Source organism: Lissotriton helveticus, chromosome 8 (genome assembly GCF_964261635.1).
Source record: "Lissotriton helveticus chromosome 8, aLisHel1.1, whole genome shotgun sequence".
Lineage (NCBI taxonomy): Eukaryota > Metazoa > Chordata > Amphibia > Caudata > Salamandridae > Lissotriton > Lissotriton helveticus.
The window spans coordinates 807289215-807314696 of NC_136069.1; the positions used below are offsets into that span (position 1 = coordinate 807289215).

The 25482-nt window shown below is 47.7% G+C and overlaps 1 protein-coding gene across 1 annotated transcript in view; it reads right to left on the minus strand.

Annotated features, from left to right (window-relative positions):
• NALCN (sodium leak channel, non-selective) overlaps positions 1 to 25482 on the minus strand; it is a 3094418-nt gene that overhangs the window by 24929 nt on the left and 3044007 nt on the right. Inside the window, exon 42 of the mRNA XM_078657626.1 lies at positions 13001 to 13158. Coding sequence (XP_078513752.1) covers positions 13001 to 13158 — 158 coding nt within the window. The remainder of the gene's footprint in view (positions 1 to 13000; positions 13159 to 25482) is intronic.

Consider the following 25482-nt stretch of genomic DNA (forward strand, 5'->3'; position numbering starts at 1 on the left):
CATCCATACCCCGCGTGCCAGGCACCACATGGTACCTGGCACATGGTGCATGGATGTGTGTAAACACCCATTTTTCTAATGCGGGTTGTGCATCAGCCTTTTTCCAGCTGCTACACAAACTGTAATGGAGAAATGGATGTTTCCGATCGCCTCATGGGTGGTCGCATCCAAATTTGTCAGATGGAACCGCAGACTACTAGTCGATCGGTTTCCATTCCGACACAATGCCGGTCGGAATCGGTCACCGGCATCATAATTAGGACCTTTATTCTGAAAGGGGGAAGCCTACAATACTACATGTGCCAGAAAGTACCTTTGCTTCACTCCCCTGCCCCCTGCCCCCTACACCCTATTCCCTCAGCCCCGCAACCCTCTTCTTCCCCCTCACCCCACTCAGAGGTCCTTGCATACATTTACCAATGTTTGTATGAAACACAATGGGTTTGGGAATTCAGTGAGGTGTTATGGAGGAAAAATCAGTGCCACGTGGTAATGTCCCATTCCATGTGATTTCATTTGTAACTGAATGGCATTTTTGGTAGATATATCAATCTTTTAATGATAAATTTGCATATAAGTGTACGGTTCCCCCAAGACTGTCCAGCTCGTAATCAGTGCCATAGAAGGCGTTGGCAGCAATAAAATGAATTTTGGGAGCACACAATCAACATGTTGTTTTGCGAAATCCTACTCAAGCAGCAACCACAATCTCTGTCAGGGTGAAACAAGCAAATCCCACATTAACCTGTGCTTACACTCCGGTAGTTTGGAATAAAAACAGTCGAGCTTAATTTAGTGGTTATGTGTAAAGTATTTATGCATCACTTCAAACAGTAATAAAGTGAACACACAACACAAGAAAAATCACACGGCAATTAGAACAAGCATTTACAATGCAATAGGGCTCGCAGCATTAAAGTTTGAGTTATTGGCATTGTGTATGACAATGCGTTGCATACATTTTTCCGAAAACTCTGAATTGGTGTGTAAAGATTATTTGCAAACTGTCAGATGTTGCTCAATAATAAGGAGAGTTGGGAATAATTATGCTATGCTATCTTTTGCTATCCTGTGCTTTTTTATTATGCTGTGCTGTATTTTGTTATGCTATGCTGTGTTTTGTTATGCTATGTTTTGTTATGCTATGCTTGTGAGGGTGGGTGAGGGTGAGTGAGGGTGGGTGAGGGTGTGTGAGGGTGAGAGAGGGTGTGTGAGGGGGTGTGAGGGTGAGGGGGTGTGAGGGTGTGGGGGGTGTGAGGGTGTGGGGGTGTGTGAAGGTGAGGGGGTGTGAGGGTGAGGGGGTGTGAGGGTGAGGGTGTGTGAGGGGGAGGGGGTGTGTGAGGGGGTGCGTGAGGGTGAGTGGGTGTGAGGGTGAGGGGGGTGAGGGGGTGAGGGTGAGGGCGTGTGAGGGTGTAAGGGTGAGTGAGGATGTGTAAGTTTGAGAGGGTGTGAGGGTGAGGGGGTTTGAGGGTGAGGGTGTTTAGGGTGAGGAGGTGTGAGGGTGAGGGTGAGGGGGGTGAGGTGTGAGGGAGGGTGAGGGGGGTGAGGGTGGGGGTATGTGAGCGTGAGGGTGCGTGAGGGTGTAGTAGGGATAGCTTTGCATGTGACTTACTGACAACTCTCTTGTGAGGTGTACAAAGACAGAAGGTAAAGAGTAATACACAGGAGCTTCTGAGCAAATCATGTCATGTCCCCACGCCCACAAATAAAAAAAACAACTGCGCCGTACCCTCCCCCCCCTCAATATGGCGCACATTACACTGTTCCACTCTATTTTGTAGTGCATGAATAAGAAACAACTTGTGTATGGCTTATACGGAAATGAAGGCGTGAGGAGGAACTTTGGTGGGCAGGTGGAGAACATGTGCAGAAGAGCCTGGAAGGACTTGGGTGAAGAAGAGTGGGAAAAGCGAGGCAAACGTGCAAATGATCCAATATGAGCTGAGTGACTAACAGGGAGAGCAGACTGCGAAGAACAGTTCAGCTATGTGTGACGAGGGAGCACATACGGTCTATTCATGTTACCACTAAAGCTGCACGTGCCTCCGTAGCTTGTCTGACCCCTTGACCATCCCTTTAAGACTAGGAGTGGAGTCCTTGTAGGATTTGCCCAGAATCCCTCGTTTCTGTCAGGTACTCAGGCTGGGATTAGATTAGAACTCCACTCTTAAACTACCAACATTTACCCAGACACATTTTTTCGTGCTGGGATTAGAGCACCGAGACAAGATTTCACATCAGCGCAGTTGGTAGACCGCACACATCTCCTCCCCTTTAATCAAATGTTCAGGCTACACAGGTGTTCTGGCGACGCAGTGCCTGCCCAGTTCCCTGGTGCTTGCAAGGACCATGCGGTCACAGGACTTCACTAGGGGTTGGCTGACATTCTAATTCGCTTCTTCCCTAGTCAACCCCAGGACGAAGAACGATGATGTCCCAAAAAGGAGGCAAGTTTAATGTTCAGGTATCACGTCAGTTGCAGTGCAGTCCTTCCTGCTTTGGAAGCAGCCGCTGCGAGCACCTGTTGCAACAGTGCATGCATCTTTTACTCAGTTTATGGCTGTAAGCACAGAAATGATGCTGCTAATATTGTATCTATTACACTGATTGACTACGGAGCCCGTCGGTTGATCCCTAGCGCTGCGAAGTGCCCCCGTGAGCTATGTTTAGTGTGATGGAAATAAAACACATAAATATATAAATGCTAAAAGCAGTGCTGGTCACTGGAATAGCGTACTCTAGTTCCCAGAGGATTGCTGGGACTCGGACAGGAGCTTTTTGAACGCTACACAAGAGCCTCCAGATATATATGGTGAAACCTGAGGTGCTCAGATTAGTACATGGGCACACTACTGACACCATGCGCTGTCCTTAGAAATAGAGACACATTAACTAGCTAATCTCACATTCGGCAGATTCACTTATCAATATTAGTGTTGTGTTTATATAGCGCCTCATACCACACTTCTGCTGTTTCTTAGCAATGCAAATAACCGAAGTTGATATCACAGATTGAGTGGTACTCATTGACAGTGCGTCCTTACTCCTGCCTTTGGGTACAGCATGAAGGATGGCCTCCTCTGCTGGAAACGGCCGCGCTCTGCTTTGGCAGTGACAGGGCAGTCGCCTCGGGCCTTTATACACTTCGTGCTTGGAGCTCCGATCTGTGTGTTGTAAAATGGGCGCAGCGGTTGCAGACCGGGCCAGGTTGATGTGCTGCACACCAAAGTGTCTGTTTCCTCAGCAGCGGTCAAAGTCCATTAACAAGACGTAAGCAACAAAAATGAAACCGTGAGCAAAAACGAAACCTGCCGTGGGTCGGGACTTACGTCTTCGGAAGCCCGAGCCCACGGAGTGCCAGGGCAGAAAAGCCAGGGCAGAAAAGCAGTGCTGGTGACGCGGGGCTCCCATGCCCGAGGGAGAGCCCCGCGGAGGATGCAGAAGTCCGGAGTGGCGGTAAGTGGGGCTTAGTTGTGGGGGGAGGGGGGTACGCGTGTGTGTATGTGTGGGGGGCGGGGGTCTCTGTATGTGTGTGTGCGTGCGTGTGTGTAGGTGCGCTTGTGTGTGTGACTTTGTGTGTGCGCATGCGTAAGCAGGGGGAGGTGTGGCTGTGTGTTACAGCTTTCCAGGAGACAGGAGCTGGCCACAGCGAGCGCGTTCTCGTGCGCGTGGGCCGCTCAAATCGCCTTCTGCCAGAGTAGATGCGCGCAGCCAGGTACTGTCTCCTGGAAAGCTGCCTCGCTAACAAAAGGGTCTCTGGCGAGACCGCGCTTTGTGCGGTCAACGCCACGAGCCCTAAAAACTAAGTGAAATGCAATACATTCTTTGAGCCCAAAATGACAAAAATTCAATCAGTAGAACCGGAGATATGTAATTTACAAGTTTTAAGTAAAAATAGTGCCTAGAAGCACAAAGGGCCAACTGTGGTTATCGCCAGACTGTGACAAAATCACCAGTTTAGGCTGACCTCAATGGAGCATGGGTCAGATACAGGGACCAAGTTAGGCCCACAGAAAAAAGTACCTTAAATCCTGGTTTGCGGAGTGTTGTGAAATCCTGTGTTAAGGATGCATAACACAGCGGTGGTTCTGATGAAGCTGCTGTGCGGGGATGTAAAGCCCTCCATCGTCATTGAGGAAGATGCGGACTAGGGGTTTGCAATGCGAAGTCCGGCATCAAGGATGTGCCGAGCAGCTTTATTTCCAATGAAGCTGCGGTGCTGCGATGCGGGGTCCTACGTCATCGTCAAGGATGCCGTCAACATGGGGCTTGCAATACAAAGGCCTGTGTCGAGGATGCATAATGCAGTGGCAGTCCCGAGGAGGCTGTGGGCTGGCACACGAGGTCCTGTGTCATGGATGCATTGCGCTTCAGTGGTTTTGAAGTGGAGCAGTGAGAAGATGCATTGTGCTGCATTGGTTCTACCCAGAGGACCACAGCTGGGCTGGCAGAGCACCTTGAAGACCACTTCCAAGGGTTCAAGACTGGAATTGGACCTCTTGTGGGGTAGGACTTGTAGCAGACAGAGTCCAGGTGCTGAGGTCAAGGAGTTTGAAGCCTTTTCTGCGCCTGAGGCTCTGATCAGGAGGCCAACCAGCCCTTGGAGTCACTCTGGTGGTCCTGGGTTCAAGCTACAGGTCCAGTCCATTTCACCCAGGCAGCAGGACATCAAGGCAGCAGGAAAACAGAGTAGCAGTCATTCCTTCAGAGCAGCACAGCAGTCCTTCTGAGGCTTCCACAGGTTCAAAGGTGTACCGAAGAGTTGGATCTGAGGGTCCATTATTCATACCTGATGTCCACTTTGAAGTAGACTAAAGTTCTGTAGATTTCATCCCCCAAAGGTGTTTGGTGTTTCCTGCCTCCTTGCCCCAGCTGGTCTGAGGTCACACAAGACTAGTGTCAAACTCTTTGTGATTGTGCTCAGGCAGAGCCTTTGTGATGTGCAAGTGTGGTAGAAGACAGTTCCTCCCCCTCATCAAGTCAGAGCCCATCCTACCAACATATGTTTCCCCTTTGTCTCACTGTATGTGCGCAATACACAAAGACCAACTGACAGCTATACCTAGACCCAGGATACAGGCTACAGCCACCAAATGGTTAGGACAAGAAAATGCCAACTAAAGTGTCATTTTTAGATTTGTGACTTTATCATTACGAGGGTTTTAAATTACAATTCTTTATACAACAAACTCAACGTTCACATCTGCTTATCACTTATGAAATTTAATAAGGTAACCCAATGTTATCCTATTGGAGAGGTAGGCCTTGCTGGAGTGAATAATGAATTTAAGAGTTTTTCACTACCAGGACATGTAAAAGTTAAAAGTACATGTCTAACTTTTTAAAGACATTGCACCTTGCCTTATGGGCTGCTTAGGGCCTATTTAGGAGTGACTTATATGTATTAAAAATTAAGGTTTAGGCCTGGCAAAAGATTATATTTTACCTGGTTGAAATGGCAGTTTAAAACTGCACAGCAGGAGGCAATGACAGGACTGAGACAGGTCTTGTGACGTTTTTGACGCTTGCGCAGTACACACAGACTCCTCCATTTGTTCTGTTAAATGTCGGGCGCTGCGTTTACCATGCTGCTCCAGTCCTGAGTCGTGCTTTGATATATACTGCATTTAAGCAGATCTACATATGATGCTGCTTTGGATCTAGGTAGAGTTGATACACCAGATATACACATTAGCCTAGAAGTTGGCACAGGAAATGCCCCAAAGGCAAGAAAGTGAAATGGGGTTGCCGCTCGCAGTGGTTTGGTGTTTGTGACTGGAAGCTGCTTTGTTGCCAGGGACTGAGAGGACCAGCAGTCCATTCTCGCCACAGCTGTGTCCTCTTCCCCGCTGCACACGCCCACTGCCTGCAACTAGAAAACTGCTCGCGGCCCCCGCTTTGCGGGCGCCGCTCGCAGCGGTTTGGTGTTTGTGACTGGAAGCTGCTTTTTTGCCAGGGACTGCGAGGACCAGCAGGTCATTCTCGCCTCAGCTGTGTCCTCTTCCCCGCTGCACACGCCCACTGCCTGCACCTAGGAAACTGCTCGCGGCCCCCGCTTCGTGGGAGCCGCTCGCAGCGGTTTGGTGTTTGTGACTGGAAGCTGCTTTGTTGCCAGGGACTGCGAGGACCAGCAGTCCATTCTCGCCTCAGCTGTCTCCTCTTCCCTGCTGCACACGCCCACTGCCTCTGGCTACTTATTGGATTAATCCTTCCGCAAGGCGGAACGCGTGCCGGGCCCGTGTTAGCCCATTCTAGACCGAGAGAGACCGGACCGGGCCACCCCCCTGGATTATATGTTTGTACATTAGCGTGAACTGGGCTCTTTGCCAATTGTGGAATCATTTGCATACCGTAATCAAGGAGAATGGCGGGACGGGAGACCAGGAGTAAAGCAACGACCTCGAGTGGCTATGTAGGTACATTGGACAATTTTATTATTAGAGCCAGCTCTCTTTTATCTCATGAATTAACTATAATGGATCGGCGACTCTCCCAGGAAATTGCCACTGCCAAGAGATCTTCGCTGGGCCGCATAGCGGATGCTAGAACACCTGAGAGAGGCCCAGACCTGCTCACTAATGAACCTCCTGAGCATGGTGATAATTTAACATCTACTGAGCCTCCACGCTCCAGGAGTAGTCTTACTTTACGTAGAGATTCTACTCTACCAGCCATACTTGAGACTAATCTGTTACCTAACATGATTGATAATTCACCAGTTGATAGCCCTGCAAAGTCAAACACTCGGCAGCTGCGGGGGAACAGGGAGGGGGCTGTTCCGAAAAGGAAACGAGGGGCACAAACACTTGGTGAGAGGAAGGCCAAACTTGAAAAACACTTTAGCCACTCTGATTCCAAGGGCATGGGGAAGGTTAAGGAGGTCCCGATAGTTACCATTGAATCCGCCATCCCCCTAGTAATAAGTCCGCCTTCACCAATTATAGGTAACTTAAATACTAGTATAACAACACCGGTTGGGGAGGACTTATCGATTGCAAACATGGGGACCCTTTTGAAGTCCCTGCTCAACCCTCTAGAAGCTAGACTTACACAGATTGAATTACGGCTGTCAAATATAGAAAAAGCTACAGCGGTTGCCGTAGACTGTCTGAAAAAAGATAGGACTATACAGGTGGGTGGGGAACCGGATAATAATCAGGGGGGTGTGTTAACAGTTAATACCCATCCTTTACCATCTTTACATCCTATAGTGCAGTGCACCCCTGATGGGAATCCTCTTCCTCCTCTCCCTGCTAAGGCCTTAACTTTGGCTAAAAAGTCTAATCTACATCTTGGGCAAAACGCAGAAGAGGGCTGCATTCAAAGAAAGAAATTGATAATAGATCTACCTCCTGATGCAAGTCCCCTTGTAGTTGTTCTAGCGGGAGTCCCTGAGTTAGACGCTTCGGCCAGAGAATCATTTGCGTCACTCAAGAACAAAGTTGCCAGTTGGCTGAATAAAAATAGATCTCTCCCTGCTCAAATTTGCAGCGAGATTTTTATGGTTAGAAGGGTGTCATGGGTGGGCAACACTATTAAAAATATTAGTGGTGACTGTGTATTGGTTAACTTCAGGGACCCAAGGACCGTTTCCCACATATGTGACTGGCCATATCGCGATTCTGAGACGAGACTACTATCCAATCCCTTCCATTGTCCTCCTTCTAGCCACCTGGCCTTCCCTGTGATAACTTCGGGAGACAGGAGGGCTGGGTGAGAGTGGAAGCTAGAGGGGGGAGTAGGGGGCTTAAGGACAGGTTTGATAATACCCATTTTGCTAGTCAACTATTATACCGCAACCGGTACAGCTGCTTGGACTCGGTCGATTGACTACGGGCCAAGCATGCGGGGCCTGTGAATCAAGGGTAATGGATGGAGGTAACAACATTCCGACCAAGCCCAGTAGGAGTACCACATCTAGCCACCTGGCTAGGATTGAAGGTAGTAACCAGGAAGAGAGTAACTATTTAAGCCCACTGGCATGGTGACCAGTCTAATTCAGCTGCTGGCTCAAACACCTTACCTATTTTGTTGGGCACTTCAAACACTTTGAGTTCTAATGAAATGGGTCCCAGGTCCCCCCACCGGGGGAACCCCTACCAATGCAAAATCAGGCTCTCTGCTCATATTGTCTTGGAACCTGGCAGGTTTGTGTAAGAAAATGTCCTGTCCAGAGTGGGGATCGTTCATAGACAAGAACGATGTATGTCTATTCCAGGAAATCTGGGCTAGAGAGGCGCAAACACGTATTGGTTTTGCCTCATTTAACGTACCGGCACAGTGGGGTGGGGGGAAGGGACGGCTGTCCGGGAGCCTCACCATTTGGGTGGGATCCCATTTGGGATGTAAGGCCAAGTCTCTGAATACACTGTCAGAGGATGTCCAATGCGTGCTCTTAGAGTGGCCAAATGTTGTTAAGCTTGCACTGGTCAATGTGTACTCCAGACCCGTGAATTTAACAAGTGAGTCGAGAACCATTGAGGAACTGTCCTTATTCCTAAATACAATCTCCAGTGGTACTCTGCTCATAGTAGGGGGTGATCTGAATTGTCACTTCGAGCCACTACCAGGACTGATGGATGGTGCAGTTCTGGGAGAAGATGATTATTGGGCAATTCCACCAACAGCGGGCCCCTCACCCAGGTCAAGGACGCCTTTAGCTGTCCAAATCATGGCACTAACACTCAACCATTCAATCAGGGCTTGTAATGGACGTGTACATTCTGATATCCCCCCAAAATGTACATTCAATAAGCCGGGACAGGAGTCACGGTTGGACTACATATTGGTTGAAACTTGCTCATGGTCCAAGGTCATTGACTTTAGGGTTATCCCAAGAGTTGAGAGCGATCACAATGCACTAAATTTGGAAATGTCTCACCCTGGCTTGTCTAAAGACAACTATGATGGCAGTGTCGATCGTGACCTGAGGATGACTCTAGTAAATAACAGACGCCGAGTCAGGTGGGATAAATTAGTAGCACACCCCGAGGACGTTGCCAAGCTGTATGCTCGGATCGTCCCTGTATTTGAAGAGGTTAGTGCTCTATCTACGCAACCCCATTCCCCTGACCTGCACCAAAAGCTTTGGGCCCTCCACGGGGATCTAACCAGTAATCTGGCAGAGGTGTTTAACCCCCGCGTGACAAAGCGGACGATTAGGGGCAATAGACCCTCATGGTTTAATGCCGCCTGTAGGAAGGCGAAGGCAGACTTAGTCTTGTCCGTGAAGCAAAACACTAACAAACCATTAATACAAGCCAGGAGAACTTAATACAAGCGCTTAATGCGCTGTGCTAAAGTGGAATGGGACCATGATAACTGGGGGAATTTAACTGCTGACCTTGCAACTAGAGACTCACGTGAATTTTGGTCAATTGTGAACACGGGGTCTGACGAGCCACTATCGGCTGTTGAAGCAAATATAGCCGCCAATGTGTGGAAGGATCACTTCCGTGCCCTGTATGTAGCAGATAATGCTGAATTAGTTGGGGACCCAGGGGAGACGCTGCCAAATTTTACCCTACAATTTGACGGGGATGATTTTACTAAGGAAGAGGTCTGTGTTGCAATATCCAAACTTGCAGCCGGAAAAGCCCCGGGGTTGGATAAACTCCCGGGCGACCTCTTTAAGCATGAACCCATGGTATGGGCCCAATATTTATTAGTCATCTTCAAAGCAGTCCTGAGGGGCATGGCGGTACCCTGTACTTGGCTGGGCGCAGAGATTGTCCCTATCTTCAAGAAGGGCTCTCCTCTGCTCTCAGCCAACTACAGGCCTATCAGCCTCATCGATGTGCCGCAAAAGATCTTTGCGAGGCTTATATTAGATCGCCTCCAGGACTGGATTGATGAACATTCAGTTTTGAGTCCCTACCAGGCAGGGTTTAGAAAAAATACATCCACAATGGACCAAATTTTTTCCGACTGACTCTATTGTTTTGGAAAACTGTCAGGATTGAGGGGGGGGGGAGTCTTTATACGGTCTTTGTGGATCTACGCGCGGCCTTTGATTTGGTCCCCCGAGGGAAACTCTGGTCTGTGCTCTTAGAGTTGGGTATCCCACCCCAACTTTTGAATATATTAATGAGGCTTCACGAGGAGAATTTTGCACGGGTGAGGTTTGGGAAGAACGGTCTGTTGTCATCTAGAATCCCCGTTGACAGGGGGGTGAGACAGGGGTGCGTCTTAGCACCCACCCTGTTTTGCCTCTATGTCAACGGGGTAATCGCCCACTTGAATGGGATACTGAATAGTGACGCCCCGAAGCTTGCAGGCAGTAGGGTGCCTGCAATTATGTTTGCAGACGACACGCTGCTGCTGTCTAAATCCACAATGGGGATACAATGTGTGTTGGGTGGTTTTGGGGCATTTTGTGTTGATCGGGGCTTAGAGATAAATGCCCTTAAAACCAAATTTATGATTTTTAATCCCCCTGCAACTACACATCCAAACCCTAGTATAGGCTCCAATAGGTTAGAAAGGGTCCAGATTTTCGAATATTTGGAGGTGACAATAAATGAAAGCATGACTTGGGCCCCCCATCAAATCAAATCCCAACTCAAATTGGCCCAATTAGCTGGGGGCATTCTTAAGCTCTATAATACATCCACCATCAAACCTATTGGTCCACCCATGGAGATACACAAAATGCAGGCAAGGGGGGCAGTCACCTATGGCGGCGAACTCTGGGGCTACTTGGCGGCGAACTCTGGGGCTACTTGTGTAGACCGGAGATTGTTGCCACTGAAAATAAATTTCTCAGACAGCTGTTATCCCTCCCCTCCAGCACTCCTCTGTTACCGCTGAGGCTCGACATGGGCCTCAGATGAATAGACAAGGACCTGGGACTTAAACCGATAACATTTTGGCAGAGGCTCTGGAGTACACCGGAGCTCTCCTACTATAGGCAGGAACTTTCAGAAATTTTAAGCCTACCGAATGCCGGGAAAATTCCATGGCTTAGGTATATAAAAATCGAATGTGGGAAGTTGGGAGTTCCACTATTGTGGTCCGATCCGGAGACAACCTGCAACATGGTCTCACATAAGCACCTGACAAGATTATTTCAACTGCCTCTACACATAAGCTACAAATTGGCACCCTAACTGAATCTTTTTTTAAAGTTAAAGATTTTTAATATTTTGAACGTGCCCTGGATAATATTTTTCCTATTTTAACTAAAAAATTATATCTACAATGGAGATATGGCACCTTACCAATTAGAACCTTTACCAGCAAATGGTGCCTTTCTTCGCCAAAAAACTGCCCTGGTTGTAACTGCGATCTGGAAAATGACCTGCATATTTTGTTTTTTTGTCCAGTGTATCAAAAGTCAAGAAGGTATTACCTCTTTGTAAAAATCTGGGGCCTTATTTATGAAGGCCTAGCGCCGCCGGTGCGTCACTTTTAACATGGGGAAAAGTGACGCATCTTTGGCGCAAGGCTTTCATAAATAAGGCCCCTGGGATTTACTCATTGTATGCAGGCTTATAGAATTCTTAAAACAGATCTAACTAGTCCGATTGTGTTTGCAGTAGCAAAATTCTTGACAGCAATGTGGCACAAGCGTAGGTTTTTGACTAATAATGTTTAAATTTATTCGCACAAGCACTTTATAATTGATTGCTACAGAAGATATAATGGATGTACAGTAATTGCTAGGTTTACCAAGCATCAATTCGAATTTTTTACTGCTGTAAATTTGCTTGTGTTAATCGAAATCACTTATCATCCTTGTATATTGTATTTTTTAATGAATGCTTTGAACATCTTTTATGGCAAAAAACTTGCCGAAATAAAGATTTATGACATGAAATGTTTAAAAGATACTTAAGTGGGTGGCACAAGAAGTGCTGCAGGCCCACTGGTAGCACTTAATTTACAGGTCCTGGGTACATGTAGTACCGCTTTACTAAGGACTTACAAGTAAATTATATGTACCACTTGGGTGTAAGCCAATTTTACCATTTTAAAGGCGAGAGCACAAACACTTTAGCAGTGGTACAGTGCACAGAGTCCTGAAAACCAACAAAAACAAGTTTAGAAAAGGAGGGTAGAGGCAAAAAAGTTTTGAGATGACCCTGCAGAAAGGTCCAGTCCAACAAGAGCCTTTTTATATTTTTCTAACCATATAAAGACTTATCCAATGTATTCCAGAAGAAAACTAAAGCTTCACTCATATTTAAATATCAAATGAGTTTTCCAAAGCTGAAAAAGCTATAAAAAGAAATGGTATCAAACTAACGTTTTTGACCTAGCCGCTAGGTGTCCTCTTGGCACATCACTTGCATGATGCAACATAGACAGACCAAATCATACATTGAAAGCACTGTCTCAGTTGTGCAACGGCTGAACCAGAACTCGATTCACCACATCTCACCATTACTACAGTGCACGCAGCACAAACTGGATTATTGTGCCCAAATATGTTAAAAATGTGCTGCCCTCAGCTCAGTGACTGGTTGTACCAGCGCTCAGTGAAAGTTAGTGAAAGACAGAGTGTGGTTTTTCCTTGAAAGTCACTGGATTTCCCTAATAGGTGTGTAGTGTGTTACTGCACCATCCTCTCAGAGATGACCCCAGGCCCTCTTAAAACGGTTGTCATAATATTTTGAGCTGCCTGACAAACACATAATTAAAAGTCACCAATGGGTGGAAACGTCTTGGCACCCCTGCCATCACTGATCAATATATTGTAAGACTTCAGTCAGCACCTGACAGTCGTCAAATGTCCCTCTCTTGTACCACCTTCAACATCACCTTGATCATTTGTCAATGTTTGGTTGTCTGAAACTAACCAGTATGATCAATATTTGTCTTGATAAATTATGAATTATGAATTTATTTATGTTAAATACATGGAAATCAGTCTGATGCCAAAATGTTAGCCTATCATTGTCTTTCTACTTACTCGATTAGGTTGTACATTTGTTACATGAAAGAATACCATATTATGTCCTGGTAACGTCACTACACAACACACACTTTCACTACATACCTGAGAACGTCATGAAACGTAACATCACCACCACTGTGTAATCTCTCCATTTCATAGCACATGTGTTTGAACAACAGTTTGTCTTTATCAAGGTCCACCTCCAATCTCCCACGGAGCAGCCTCAAGAGAAACTTTACGCGGAACGTAGGAATCACACCCTGAAAAAATCGATATAGGTTTTCTTAAATATTATACATTTAGATCATTCTAAATTAACTATTTGGTTATAAAAGGTGAAGTCACACTTCAAATTGCAAAGGAACTGATCAAGCAAACCCATTATTGGTGTAAACTGTGAATAGACTCATCCAGCAACAGAACAGCCACTGTAATTGTATATGGAATGTGAACATAATAGCGAGTAAATAAGCCAGCAGTTGCTGATGATCCACTCTTTGCCGCCCCAAAAAGTCGGCAGAGTGGGTTTTGCACAGAAAAAAACACACCTTTGTTGATCACACAGGAAATTGAACAGTTCAACTGAGAAACTATCCAAAGTTTCAAAATAACACAAACACTGCCTTGACCTAACCATACTTTGATCCTGATATACTATATATTGTGTAAACTACTCCTATAATGTGCAATTTCATCACTCAGGTGGTCGCCTGCCGATGAGACATTTAAGTTTAACTCACTATGACCATCAAAGGAAGAGTTAAGGGTCAGGCTAAGCCTGTTTGAAGAGATGAGATTTGCTGTATCAACTGAAAAGCCATGGACATCCCATCTAGACCATGAGGTTTTTGAGACGTGGGCAGAAATTGGGTGCTGAGCACAAAGCATGAGTGGGAGCATATCTCTCAAAATGTTTTTGAAGTAAAGGTGGACCTTTAGCCTAGAAGACTTTGGCCCATATTTATAATAATGTTGTGTGGCCCTTGCACCAAGCAAGGGGGTGCAAGGACAACGCGACACTAAAGTCAGATTTATCAAGTCAAGCAAGGCCACCATGCATAGCCCTGCATGGCTTCATGAATCTGGGGTAGCGTAAGGCAGTGCAAATCTCTACCTTGCTTTACTTAGCCCCAGGAAGGCTTTCGATGGGTAGAGAGTGGGTGCCTGTTGTATTGCTGCTTGCCCCATGTATCCACCCATGGATTTTGGTGCATTCGCAGATTTAGCATGAGCGGTAGACCTGGGAATACTGTCGTCTACTTGTTTTTTCCCCATTTTCCCTGCTTTCCCTTTGCTTTTCCCCTCGTTTTTTGAGTGCCTTCTCCTTGCTTTTACCTCATTTCCACTGTTTTGTCCTTGCTTCATCCTCTGTTTTTTGAGGGCCTTCTCCTTGATTTTCTCTAATTTCCACTGCCTAATCTTTGCTTTTCCCCCAATTTATGAGTGCATTCTCTTTGCCTTTCCCTCATTTTCACTGCCTCCTCCTTGGCTTTTCTCCCATTTTTTGAGTGCCTTCTGCTTCCTTATCCCTTGTTTTCTATGCTTTTTCCTTGCTTTTCCCCCCATTTTGAGTGCCTTCTTCTTGCTTTTCCCTCATTTTCACAGCTTTCTCCTTGCTTTTCCTCCATTTTCTTAGTGTCTTCTCCTTGCTTTTCCCTCATTTTCATTGCTTTTCTACCTGTTTTCCCCCCTTTTTTGAGTGCCTTCTCCTCGTTTTCATTGGGTTTGCTCCCAGGACCTACTTAATGGAGGCCACAGTGCGGCTGCGCCGCTGGCGTGCCAATGGCGCACAAAAGGCAAGCTGGTCGTGCCTGGACCACGCCCAGCACCAGGAACCGTGGCGCTCCTACCACCCAAAAGATACTCCGCCACTGAGCTCTGAACCTTGGACCCCGATCACTGTAACACCAACTGCAGCCTCACATCTCCTCGATCAATATTAGGACCCCTCGCTTGCCACCTTTGCCTCTTCATCAGCAGCTCAGGCCCTCCCACCCTCATGGAAACCATCATCACACCCACCTCAACAACCACGACTGCCATGGAAAGGTAAACATCGTTTACCACACATGCGATACAATGCATGCCATTACAACGCTGTCATTACCACCCCACATTGTTACATCGAATATCATTACAACGCAAGTCGGAACAACGACTTGCTGTAGGAGGCAGAAGGTGTTGGATTTAAAATCTAACACCTTCTCTACTGTTGCACAGACTGGAGTTGGAAAGTGACTCTTGAGGCGGAAGCCGAGAGTACTGCTTAATTTTAAAATCATTATTGTGTGTTCTGTTTTAATATTGCACTGTAAACCCTTCTTGCCTGCAATTCACCCACCTTGCCTAGCGCACCCAATTGAACGCTGCGGCGAGATTGCCGCCATCACGAGGAAGCCCTCGACCCAGGCCACGCCCATCGCCGCTCGGCCACGCCCCCCTCCACTACTTAAACCGCGCCAGCAACGCAGCGCGTCTTAGTTGCAAAGTGACTCTTGAGGTGGAAGCCGAGAGTACTGCTTAATTTTAAAATCATTATTGTGTGTTCTGTTTTAATATTGCACTGTAAACCCTTCTTGCCTGCAATTCACCCACCTTGCCTCGCGCACCCGATTGAACGCTGCTGCGAGATTGCAGCCATCACGAGGAAGCCCTCGACCCAGGCCACGCCCATCGCCGCTCGGCCACGCCCCCCTCCACTACTTAAACCGCGCCAGCAACGCAGCGCGTCATAGTTGGAAAGTGACTCTTGAGGCGGAAGCCGAGAGTACTGCTTAATTTTAAAATCATTATTGTGTGTTCTGTTTTAATATTGCACTGTAAACCCTTCTTGCCTGCAATTCACCCACCTTGCCTCGCGCACCCGATTGAACGCTGCCGCGAGATTGCCGCCATCACGAGGAAGCCCTCGACCCAGGCCACGCCCATTGCCACTTGGCCACGCCCCCTCCACTACTTAAACCGCGCCAGCAACGCAGCGCGTCTTAGTTGGAAAGTGACTCTTGAGGCGGAAGCCGAGAGTACTGCTTAATTTTAAAATCATTATTGTGTGTTCTGTTTTAATATTGCACTGTAAACCCTTCTTGCCTGCAATTCACCCACCTTGCCTCGCGCACCCGATTGAACGCTGCCGCGAGATTGCCGCCATCACGAGGAAGCCCTCGACCCAGGCCACGCCCATTGCCGCTCGGCCACGCCCCCCTCTGTTTTCCCCTTAAACGATGTGCCTGTCCCGGCCGCTCAGCGGACGTGCCGAAGGCGCGCCAAAGGCAAGCCCGTCTGCGCCCGTCCGCAACCGACCGGGGCAAGGGGCCACAATTCCTGGTCCTTTACCCAGGATACCAAGGAAGGTATACAATTCAAGCTCCCTTTACAAACTAAGGCCCCCTCTAGGAAAAACATGCTGCCACTCATACCACCCCTCTGACTTACCCACCTTCTGCTCACACTGTAAGGCGAGGCTTAATACTGCCCAGGAAAGAACCGACCGTCAGGACCTTGTAATGTTTCTTCTAAACTTATTTATTTATTTGTGTGATTTTATATAGCGCGAACTTTACCCAAAGGTGTCAGAGCGCTTTACATAGGACCCAGTTTCAAACATAAGGACTGAAGGTTACAAGCGGACAGGAAAAATTTGCAAATTTTTGACTTACATAAGAACCAGTTGAAAACATACGGACTTAGGATTACATACGTTATAAAAAAGGTACAAACAGGAAAAAATTGCAAATGTACAAGAGATAAAGTCACATAAGGAGGAGATACAAATGGATAAATTCTAGGCATATACTAGTGATATCTCTATCTACTTAGGGAGGGGATACACATGGATATACTCTAAGAGTCACATAGGAATGGTAGAGAGCACAGCGGACTCCTGCATAAACTAGTGATTAGAGTTATCTCTATATACATAGGGAAGGGGTAAGACTGGATATACTCTAAAAGTCACATAGGAATGGTAGAGAGCAAAGCGGACTACGGCATGTTCTAGTGATTAGAGTTATCTCTATATACATAGGGAAGGGATACACATGGATAAACTCTAACAGTCACATAGGCGACTAGTCGTTAGAGTTATCTCTATATACATAGGGAAGGGATACACATGGATATACTCTAAAAGTCACATCGGAGACTAGTCATTAGAGTTATCTCTATATACATAGGAAGGGATATGACTGGATATACTCTAAGTGTCACATAGGAATGGTAGAGAGTACAAAGGTCTACTGCATACACTAGTGATTAGAGTTATCTCTATATACATAGGGAGGGGATATGACTGGATATACTCTAAGAGTCGCATAGGAATGGTATATGGTGCAAGGTCTAAAGCAAATACCTTTGATAGAGTTTAATCTATACCAATACCAATATTCAATACCATTGATTAGAGTTATTACAATAGGTCAAAGAGCAGAGTTCCATGAGTGTGGATGCAGTCACAGCACAAAGGGAGGGTGGGAGGGATGCAAGGTTATGGAGAGAAGGGGAAGCAAAAAAGGGAAGAAACATTTGAGGATCATCCACGGGGAAAAGGGTTAAAGGACGAGGGAATGGCAGGGCTAGAGTCCAGAGAAAACTGTCCGAAAACAGCAGCAAAGTGTCGGTCAGGACAGAACAAAAGTCAAGAAGTCCAGGAGAGAAGGTGGGAGCCCAGGTGGGAGATGAAGTTGGAGGCCAGCCGCAGGCGCGTCGCCATCTTGGAGAGCTTGCGGTCATCCGGCTCGGTGGGCGTGAGAGTGCGCAAGGTGGTGAAGGTGTTGGTGCGATCAAGTGTAAAAAACAAGGACCCCCTGGGTAATGCTATAATAGACTCCTAGGGCAGGGTGAGAACCTGTGTGCAATATTTCCTAGGCAGTCAAGAGGCTTCTGGATAAAATAAACAAGTGAAGGACCCAAATCAAGGACAATTAATTAACTGAAGACTGATCTAAAATCATCAAATTTTAATAAAAATTTAACATGTAGTTAATATAAAAACAGGCCACCTGTGGTGGTGCAATAGTAATAGACACAAAAATAACACAATAATTAAAAATACAAACAAGAATTACATAAGAAACAAGATACAATATAAAATTATGCCAGGACCACCATTAATGAACGGGTCTGACCGAATTAACAATGCATTACTCGACGCGCGTTTCGGCGATTTAACGCCTTCTTCAGGAGCCAAAAAGCAATCTGAAATTATATAAAACATAACATAAGATACAGTCCACATTACATTTCTAATTTAAACAAGGCTAAAAATACAAAACAATGCCTCAATTTGCGTATTTAAATTCTCCTAAAGAGATATAATTTATTGCATCTTAAAGGCTAGTAAAGTGGCCTATGGAGGCAGTGGGTCTGGGAGCGGAACAAAGAAGAAAGATGTTGATATCGCGTATTGTAATGTTTATGAAACATGTGACATGCAATACGCGATATCAACATCTTTCTTCTTTTCTCAAATGCAAATGCGTGAGTTGTACTCTTGTATCATTAGCCTATATGTGTTTATCAATCTAAATAAAATAAACAAAGTGTTCCGCTCCCAGACCCACTGCCTCCATAGGCCACTTTACTAGCCTTTAAGATGCAATAAATTATATCTCTTTAGGAGAATTTAAATACGCAAATTGAGGCATTGTTTTGTATTTTTAGCCTTGTTTAAATTAGAAATGTAATGTATGTTTTATATAATTTCAGATAGCTTTTTGGCTCCTGAAGAAGGCGTTAAATCGCCGAAACGCGCGTCGAGTAATGCATTGTTAATTCGGTCAGACCCGTTCATTAATGGTGGTCCTGGCATAATTTTATATTGTATCTTGTTTCTTATGTAATTCTTGTTTGTATTTGTAATTATTGTGTTATTTTTGTGTCTATTACTATTGCACCACCACAGGTGGCCTGTTTTTATATTAACTACATGTTCAATTTTTATTAAAATTTGATGATTTTAGATCAGTCTTCAGTTAATTAATTGTCCTTGATTTGGGTCCTTCACTTGTTTATTTTATCCAGAAGCCTCTTGACTGCCTAGGAAATATTGCACACAGAAGGTGTTGGTGCGGTCACGCGTTGGCCGTGGGGCGCTGCCCAGGCAGGTTAAGGGTTAAGTGAGTGGTCCGGAGATCCGGCCCATGTTGCAGGGCCACAGGGCATTCCAGGTAATGGCAGTGGCCCCAAACCGGCAGCAGGTCGGGAGGCAGGCCAGAAAATCCGAGAGGGCCGCAGGAGTAGCAGGAGGCCGGGGAGAAGATGGGCGAGCCAGTGGAAGCGGCAATCGCCATCCGAAAGTCGCCGCCGGCCGCCATTTTAGAGTCAGACAGGCGCTGGGAGGATTCCCTCGGTGGGGGTCTCCACCGAAATGAAGCTAGTGGAAATTGTATCAGCTGCTGCGAAGATCGGCGAGAGTCTCGACAAGCCGGGATAGCGCAGGACGCAATCCTACCTCCCAGCGGCGGCCGCATTCAACTGGAGTCCACGGCGAGGTGCCGCCCGCCATTTTGAGCGCCTCCGCCCTCTCTTCCTTCACTTCGGGAGATCGAGCCTGTCCGCCAATTTAGGAGTGATCGCTGTTTCTCCACACATGCCCTACTCGCTCCGCTCCATGTTGAAAAAATGAGCGGTCACAATGAAGGGCTGTAGCAGCCTAGGGCCGGGTTAGAGCAGCCCGTGGACCGGGAGCCGAGACGATCAGCGTCCGCTCGGCTCCCGGCTCCGCCCCTCCGCCTGTAGATCTCTGCCAAAGCACAGTATGGAAATCTCACTACTACTAGAAGAACTCGCGCCAGACGCTCTCTTTTTAACCGAAACTTGGTTAACTCCCGACTCCGACCCTGACCTGATAAAAGCACTCCCCCCGGGCTATCAGATCATACGCAGAGACCGGGCACAGGGGAAAGGTGGGGGACTTGCAATTATCTATAAAGATCATTGCCAGTGCCATTGCACCCCAACCACTGTCCCCGACTGTGAAAGTATGTCCTTCTCCCTAAAACCCACCCCTAACGAGAGCTTTACAGGAACCCTTTTATATCGCCCCCCTGGTCCTCTGAACCAATTCCATACTATATTGCCAGCAATAGCAGCAGAACTTGTTACCTCCCCCTCCAACTTTATGCTGCTGGGTGACTTTAACATCCACTTTGATGACAGCTCAGATAGCACAGCAAATGAGCTAATCGCGAGCCTGGCCGCAGTTCAGCTAGAGCAACTAGTCCAAGCTCCTATGCATATCAAGGGGCACTTGCTCGACCCGGTGTTCAGCAACTCTGCTGAGCTCAAGATAGCCCCCACTATTCGCCTTCCATGGACCGACCATTTTTTAATTCCCCTCACCTGGTCCATCTACAAACCCGTTCGGTGTACTCCGACTCTGCGAAAAATGAGGAACTGGTCCAAGATCCCACTAGAACAATGGTCTAGCTCCCTGGCAGACTCTAGACCCTCTTTCGCACAGGACCCCCCCTCAGACAATCTAAACTTTGACAACTGGATTCGGAAATCTCTCGACTCCATACTACCCATTCGGGACGTCAGCCTAAAAAGGCCACGGGTCACTGCCGCATGGTACTCTGAGGAGCTCAGAACAAAAAAGCGCCACTGCAAGAGGCTCGAAAGGAAGTGGCGTCTGGAAAATGCCACCATAGACAAAGCTATCTACAGGGAAGCCATCAAAGCTTACAAACTTGAAATAAAAAAATCCCAATCCAGTTATTACAATGAACAAATAACTAGAGCCAGGTCAAAACCGAGCGAGATCTACCAAATAGTCAAGCGCCTAACCAAGCTCCCCCCACCTATAGCCTCCAATGACAACCCCACCGCGCATTGTAACAACCTAGCTGAATTCTTTTTCCAGAAAATAAATAAAATCTATGTCACATTCGCAAACCCAATCGCAGACCCACCAACTGACGCTCCCCAGCCCCAAAGGGAGGTAGAGATCTCTCCTCGAGAAACGCTGAACTACTTCCCTCTGCTAGACCTAGAGGCTCTGGAAAACCTGTCACTCCAAGTAAAATCGGGATTCCCCTGTGACCCAGCCCCACCCCGCACCATGGTGGCGGCCAGCCAAGTTATTCTTCCTACCCTTATGGAGCTACTCAACAACTCCATAACAAAGAATAATGTTCCACTCGGCTGGAAGAAAGCTATGGTGAGAGCGCTCCTGAAAAAGCCCAACTTGGACCCTAATAACCTCAACAACTACCGCCCCATCTCCCTGCTGCCTTGGGCGAGTAAGATCCTGGAGAAGCATATCAACCTCCTCCTATCCAGATTTCTCGAGTCTAACCACCTACTCGATATCTCGCAGACAGGGTTCCGTGCCAAACATGGAACGGAAACGGCCCTCCTAGCAGTAACGGAAGAAGCCAGGCAGATTCTGGACCGAGGAGGATCAGTGGCAGTTATCCTCCTCGTTCTGAGTGCCTTACGACACGGTATGCCACAAAACTTTGCTGTGTCGACTTTCCAACTTGGGAGTGTCCGGGGATGCTCTGGCCTGGCTGAGATCCTATCTGAGTGGAAGGACTTTCCAAGTCTTTGAGGGAGACTCCTCCACCATTAGCAGGCCTCTGGACTGTGGGGTACCACAGGGCTCGTCACTAAGCCCCACGCTGTTCAATGTGTACATGGAGCCGCTGGCTGAGATCGTCCGCCCATATGATATCAAGATCATCTCATACGTGGACGATACTCAGTTAGTGGTGTCCCTTGCACAGAAGAACAGCGTGCCAACACAGACCAACCTAGCGGCATGCATGGAGGAGGTAAAGGCATGGATGATGACTTCCTCCCTCAAACTCAACGGGGACAAAACCGAGATTATGCTACTCGGTCCTCCAGCGCTGCCGACCTTCGATCACCTTTGGCCCATCAGCCTGGGCTCACCGCCTACCCCGAAAGACAATATCAAAAGTCTAGGGGTCTGGTTGGATAAATCCCTAACTCTCAACACCCAGGCGACCAAAACATCCGCAACCTGTTTTGGCCTTATCAGGATGCTCAAAAAAATCCTCCCAGTCCTTCCTTTTGAAGCAAAACAGATCGTGATACAGGGTCTAATACAATCTTGACTCGACTTCAGCAACGCCTTGTACGTGGGGGCACCTGAATATGTGTTACAAAAACTCCAGCGAGTCCAGAACTGTGCTGCACGCACGCTGCTTCAGGTCCCACGCAGAACTTCAATAGAAACTAGACTGAGAACCCCACACTGGCTCCCAGTTAGGGAGAGAATAAAATTCAAGGCTTTGTGCGTGTCCCATCAAGCCTTCTGGAGAACCGGTCCCAAAATCAACCACTCCCTTCTCTCCCTGTATGGCCCCAGCAGGCAGCTCCGCTCTACTCAAGCTTTTCTAGCGGCAGTCCCCCGGATCAAAAGGTCAAGAGCAGGAGGAAGATCCTTCACGTTCAACGCTGCCAAGTTGTGGAACTCACTTCCCATACACCTAAGATCCAATCCCAATCTGTCATCCTTCCGCAAACAGCTCAAAACCTTCCTTTTCACCAACGAAACCCCTTCCCAAGCCGTGGTCTCATGAGACACCATCCTTCTTCCTTGCGCTTGGACGCCTTAGGGCAGCAGTCGCGCTCAACAAAACCCCTTTTCATTTCATTTCATTTCATTTCAAAAGTAAATTATGCTATTCCAAAATCCAGCGCCCCCCCCTACAGTAAGTCGATGTTCCGACTTGCGTTGTAATGGTTTGTGATGTAACAACGCGGTCTAATGGCATGCGTTGGAAAATCATACGATGTAATGTGGCCTATTCCCCTGGAATTTTCCACTGCCTCCTGCTCAATTCCTGATCACTCTACAGACACACCAACATACTCTGGGAAGTCATCATCCTCACCCCGGCATTATCTTCATCTCAGAGACTTGGCTCAATCCCTCCTCAACCCCTGATATTGCCATTGCTACTCCCAATGGCCTCAAGATAGGACACCGAGACCACACCAACAAACACGGAGAGGCATCGCCATCATCCACAAAGAAACCACCTGCTGCATCACCACCTAAGGTGACACCACACCATTCATGGAGCACCTCAACTTCAACAGGCGGAAGAGCGACCATCAGAGACACCCTTGCCTACAGACCCCCAGGAGCAAGCCCTGGCTTCTGTAATGCCATTCCCAAATCCTCAGCCCCACTTGCCATCAACTCCAAGCATTACATCTTCCTCTGTGACCTCAACTTCCACCTCAATGACCCCATAGACACAAACACTCCAAACTCCTTGAAAGCAAAACCAACATTGGCCTCACCCAACTGGTCACCAGCCCCATACACAGCGCAGGACCCCATCTTCACAGCCAGCGACAGAGTCAAGTTCACCCAGCTTACCTGGGCTGACCATGCCATTGTCTACTTCACAATCGAATAAACCTCACGTACCACTACCAAGCCTCCCAACTCTTCCCTCCACAGCTGGAACAAAGTGACAGAGATCCAATGGACAGACACCCCCAACACCACCAGCTCCGACTCCACGACCAACCTGGAACCGGCCTTCGAGAACTTTTCTTCCTTGATCACCAAATGCACCAACAGAGTGGCCCCTTTCAAGCCCACCAAGACCAATATTTTCACCAAACAAGCTAGCTGATATACACCAGAACTTAGGAACATGAGGAGTGACTGCAAACACCTATACAGACAATATCGCATTAGCAAAGATCCCACAGACCGAGCCACCCTCAAGTCAGCCCATAACAAATAACATCAACACCTGAAAGACATGAAAAGATGTGCCCAGGTGGACTGCATTGAAGCCAGCTCCAACGCCAGCAAGAAGCTCCTAAACATCGTCAGAGATTTCCCCTGCCCTTCAGGCACAGAGAACACCATTCCGCATTCCCAGGAATTCCTCAACACCCTGTCTGACTACTTCCACAACAAGATATCCACCATCTACAGCCACTTGAAATACCAACCCACTGACTTGTACAGCCTCCGCACACCAACTGACCCCGTGCACAACCATCCTCTCACCGCATTGAAACTGCTCACCACTCAGATCACCACAGCCATTATGAACTCCATCCACTCTGGAGCACCCATGGACCACCATCCCCGCCACCTCTTCATCCTCGGGAGCAAGGAATTCCTCTGCGAACTCACCTCTATTCTCAATGCATCCATCACCACAGCCTCCTTTCCCAATCAATGGAAACACCAGAGGGCAGACCCCTCCTCAAAAAACCTTCCGCCGAAACTAGCAAACTCAAGAACTACAGTCCCTTCTCTCTCCTCCCCTTCCCCACCAAAGTCCTTGAGTAGGCAATCAACTACCAACTCACTGAACACCTGGAGAACAACAATACCCTGGACACCACCCAAACCGGCTTTCACACCAACCACAGCACCGAGACCGCCTTGATCACCGCCAACGATTACATCAGGTCCCTCCTAAACTGTGGGGAGACAGCAGCCCTGATCCTCCTTGACCTTTCAGAAGCCTTTGACATCGTATCTCACCACACACTCAGCCACATCGGGATCCAGGTAGACACCCTCGAATGTATCGCATCCTACCTCACATGATGAACCACAAAAGATCCGTCTACTACCCTTTGCTTCAGAACCCAAGAGCAACATCTGTAGCATCCCTCAAGGCTCATCCATCAGCCCCACCCGGTTCAACACGTACATGACGCCCCTGGCCGACATCGTCTGAACACACAGCCTCAACATCATATTCTACGCAGGCGATACCAAGCTCATCCACTCATTTTCAGAAAACCACTCCACCAGTAGGACTAACTTCCATGACTGCATGACGAGCGTCGTCGACTGGATGAAAAACAACTGCCTGAAGCCCAACACAGAGAATTCAGAAGTGCTGAAATTTGGGAACAACACCTCCCCATAGAACGACACCTGGTGGCCCTCCAAACTCGGACCCACACCAACATAAACAGACTACGCCTGTCATCTCGGCATCATCATGGATAGAAAACTCACCATGAAATCCCAGAATTCCCAGTCTCCTCCTTCTTCTTCCACATCTCTGCATGCTCCAAAAGTTCTTTAGATGGCTCCCAGTCTACACCAGGAAAGCCATCACTCAAGCCCTACTCACCAGCTGATTGGACTACGGCAACGTGCTCTATGCAAAACTCACCACCCACCTTCTGGACAGACTCCAGGTGATATCCAGAACTCAGCTGCCTGACTCATCCTCTGCCTCCTCAAACAGGCCCACATCATCCCCACCTCAGGAACCTCCACTGCCTCTCCGTCCACAAAATATGGCAATTAATGTTGACACACACCAACAAGGCCCTCCAAGACCAACGCCCAGTATACATCACCCACTGCCTGAACTTCCACCAACCCTCTAGACACCTGCGCTCCACATCCCTCATCCTTGCTCACACTCCCCGCCTCTACTGAACCAACAGTGGGGGACACTTCTGCTCCTACCTTGCCATCAAATCCTGGAACGATCTCCCCCTGCACCTCCGAACAGCATCCTCTCTCCCTGAATTCAGAAAAGGATTCAAGACCTGGCTCTTTGACTGATCCCAGCAAGAACCCAGTGCCTGGATACACTCAATGGGGGTTACTC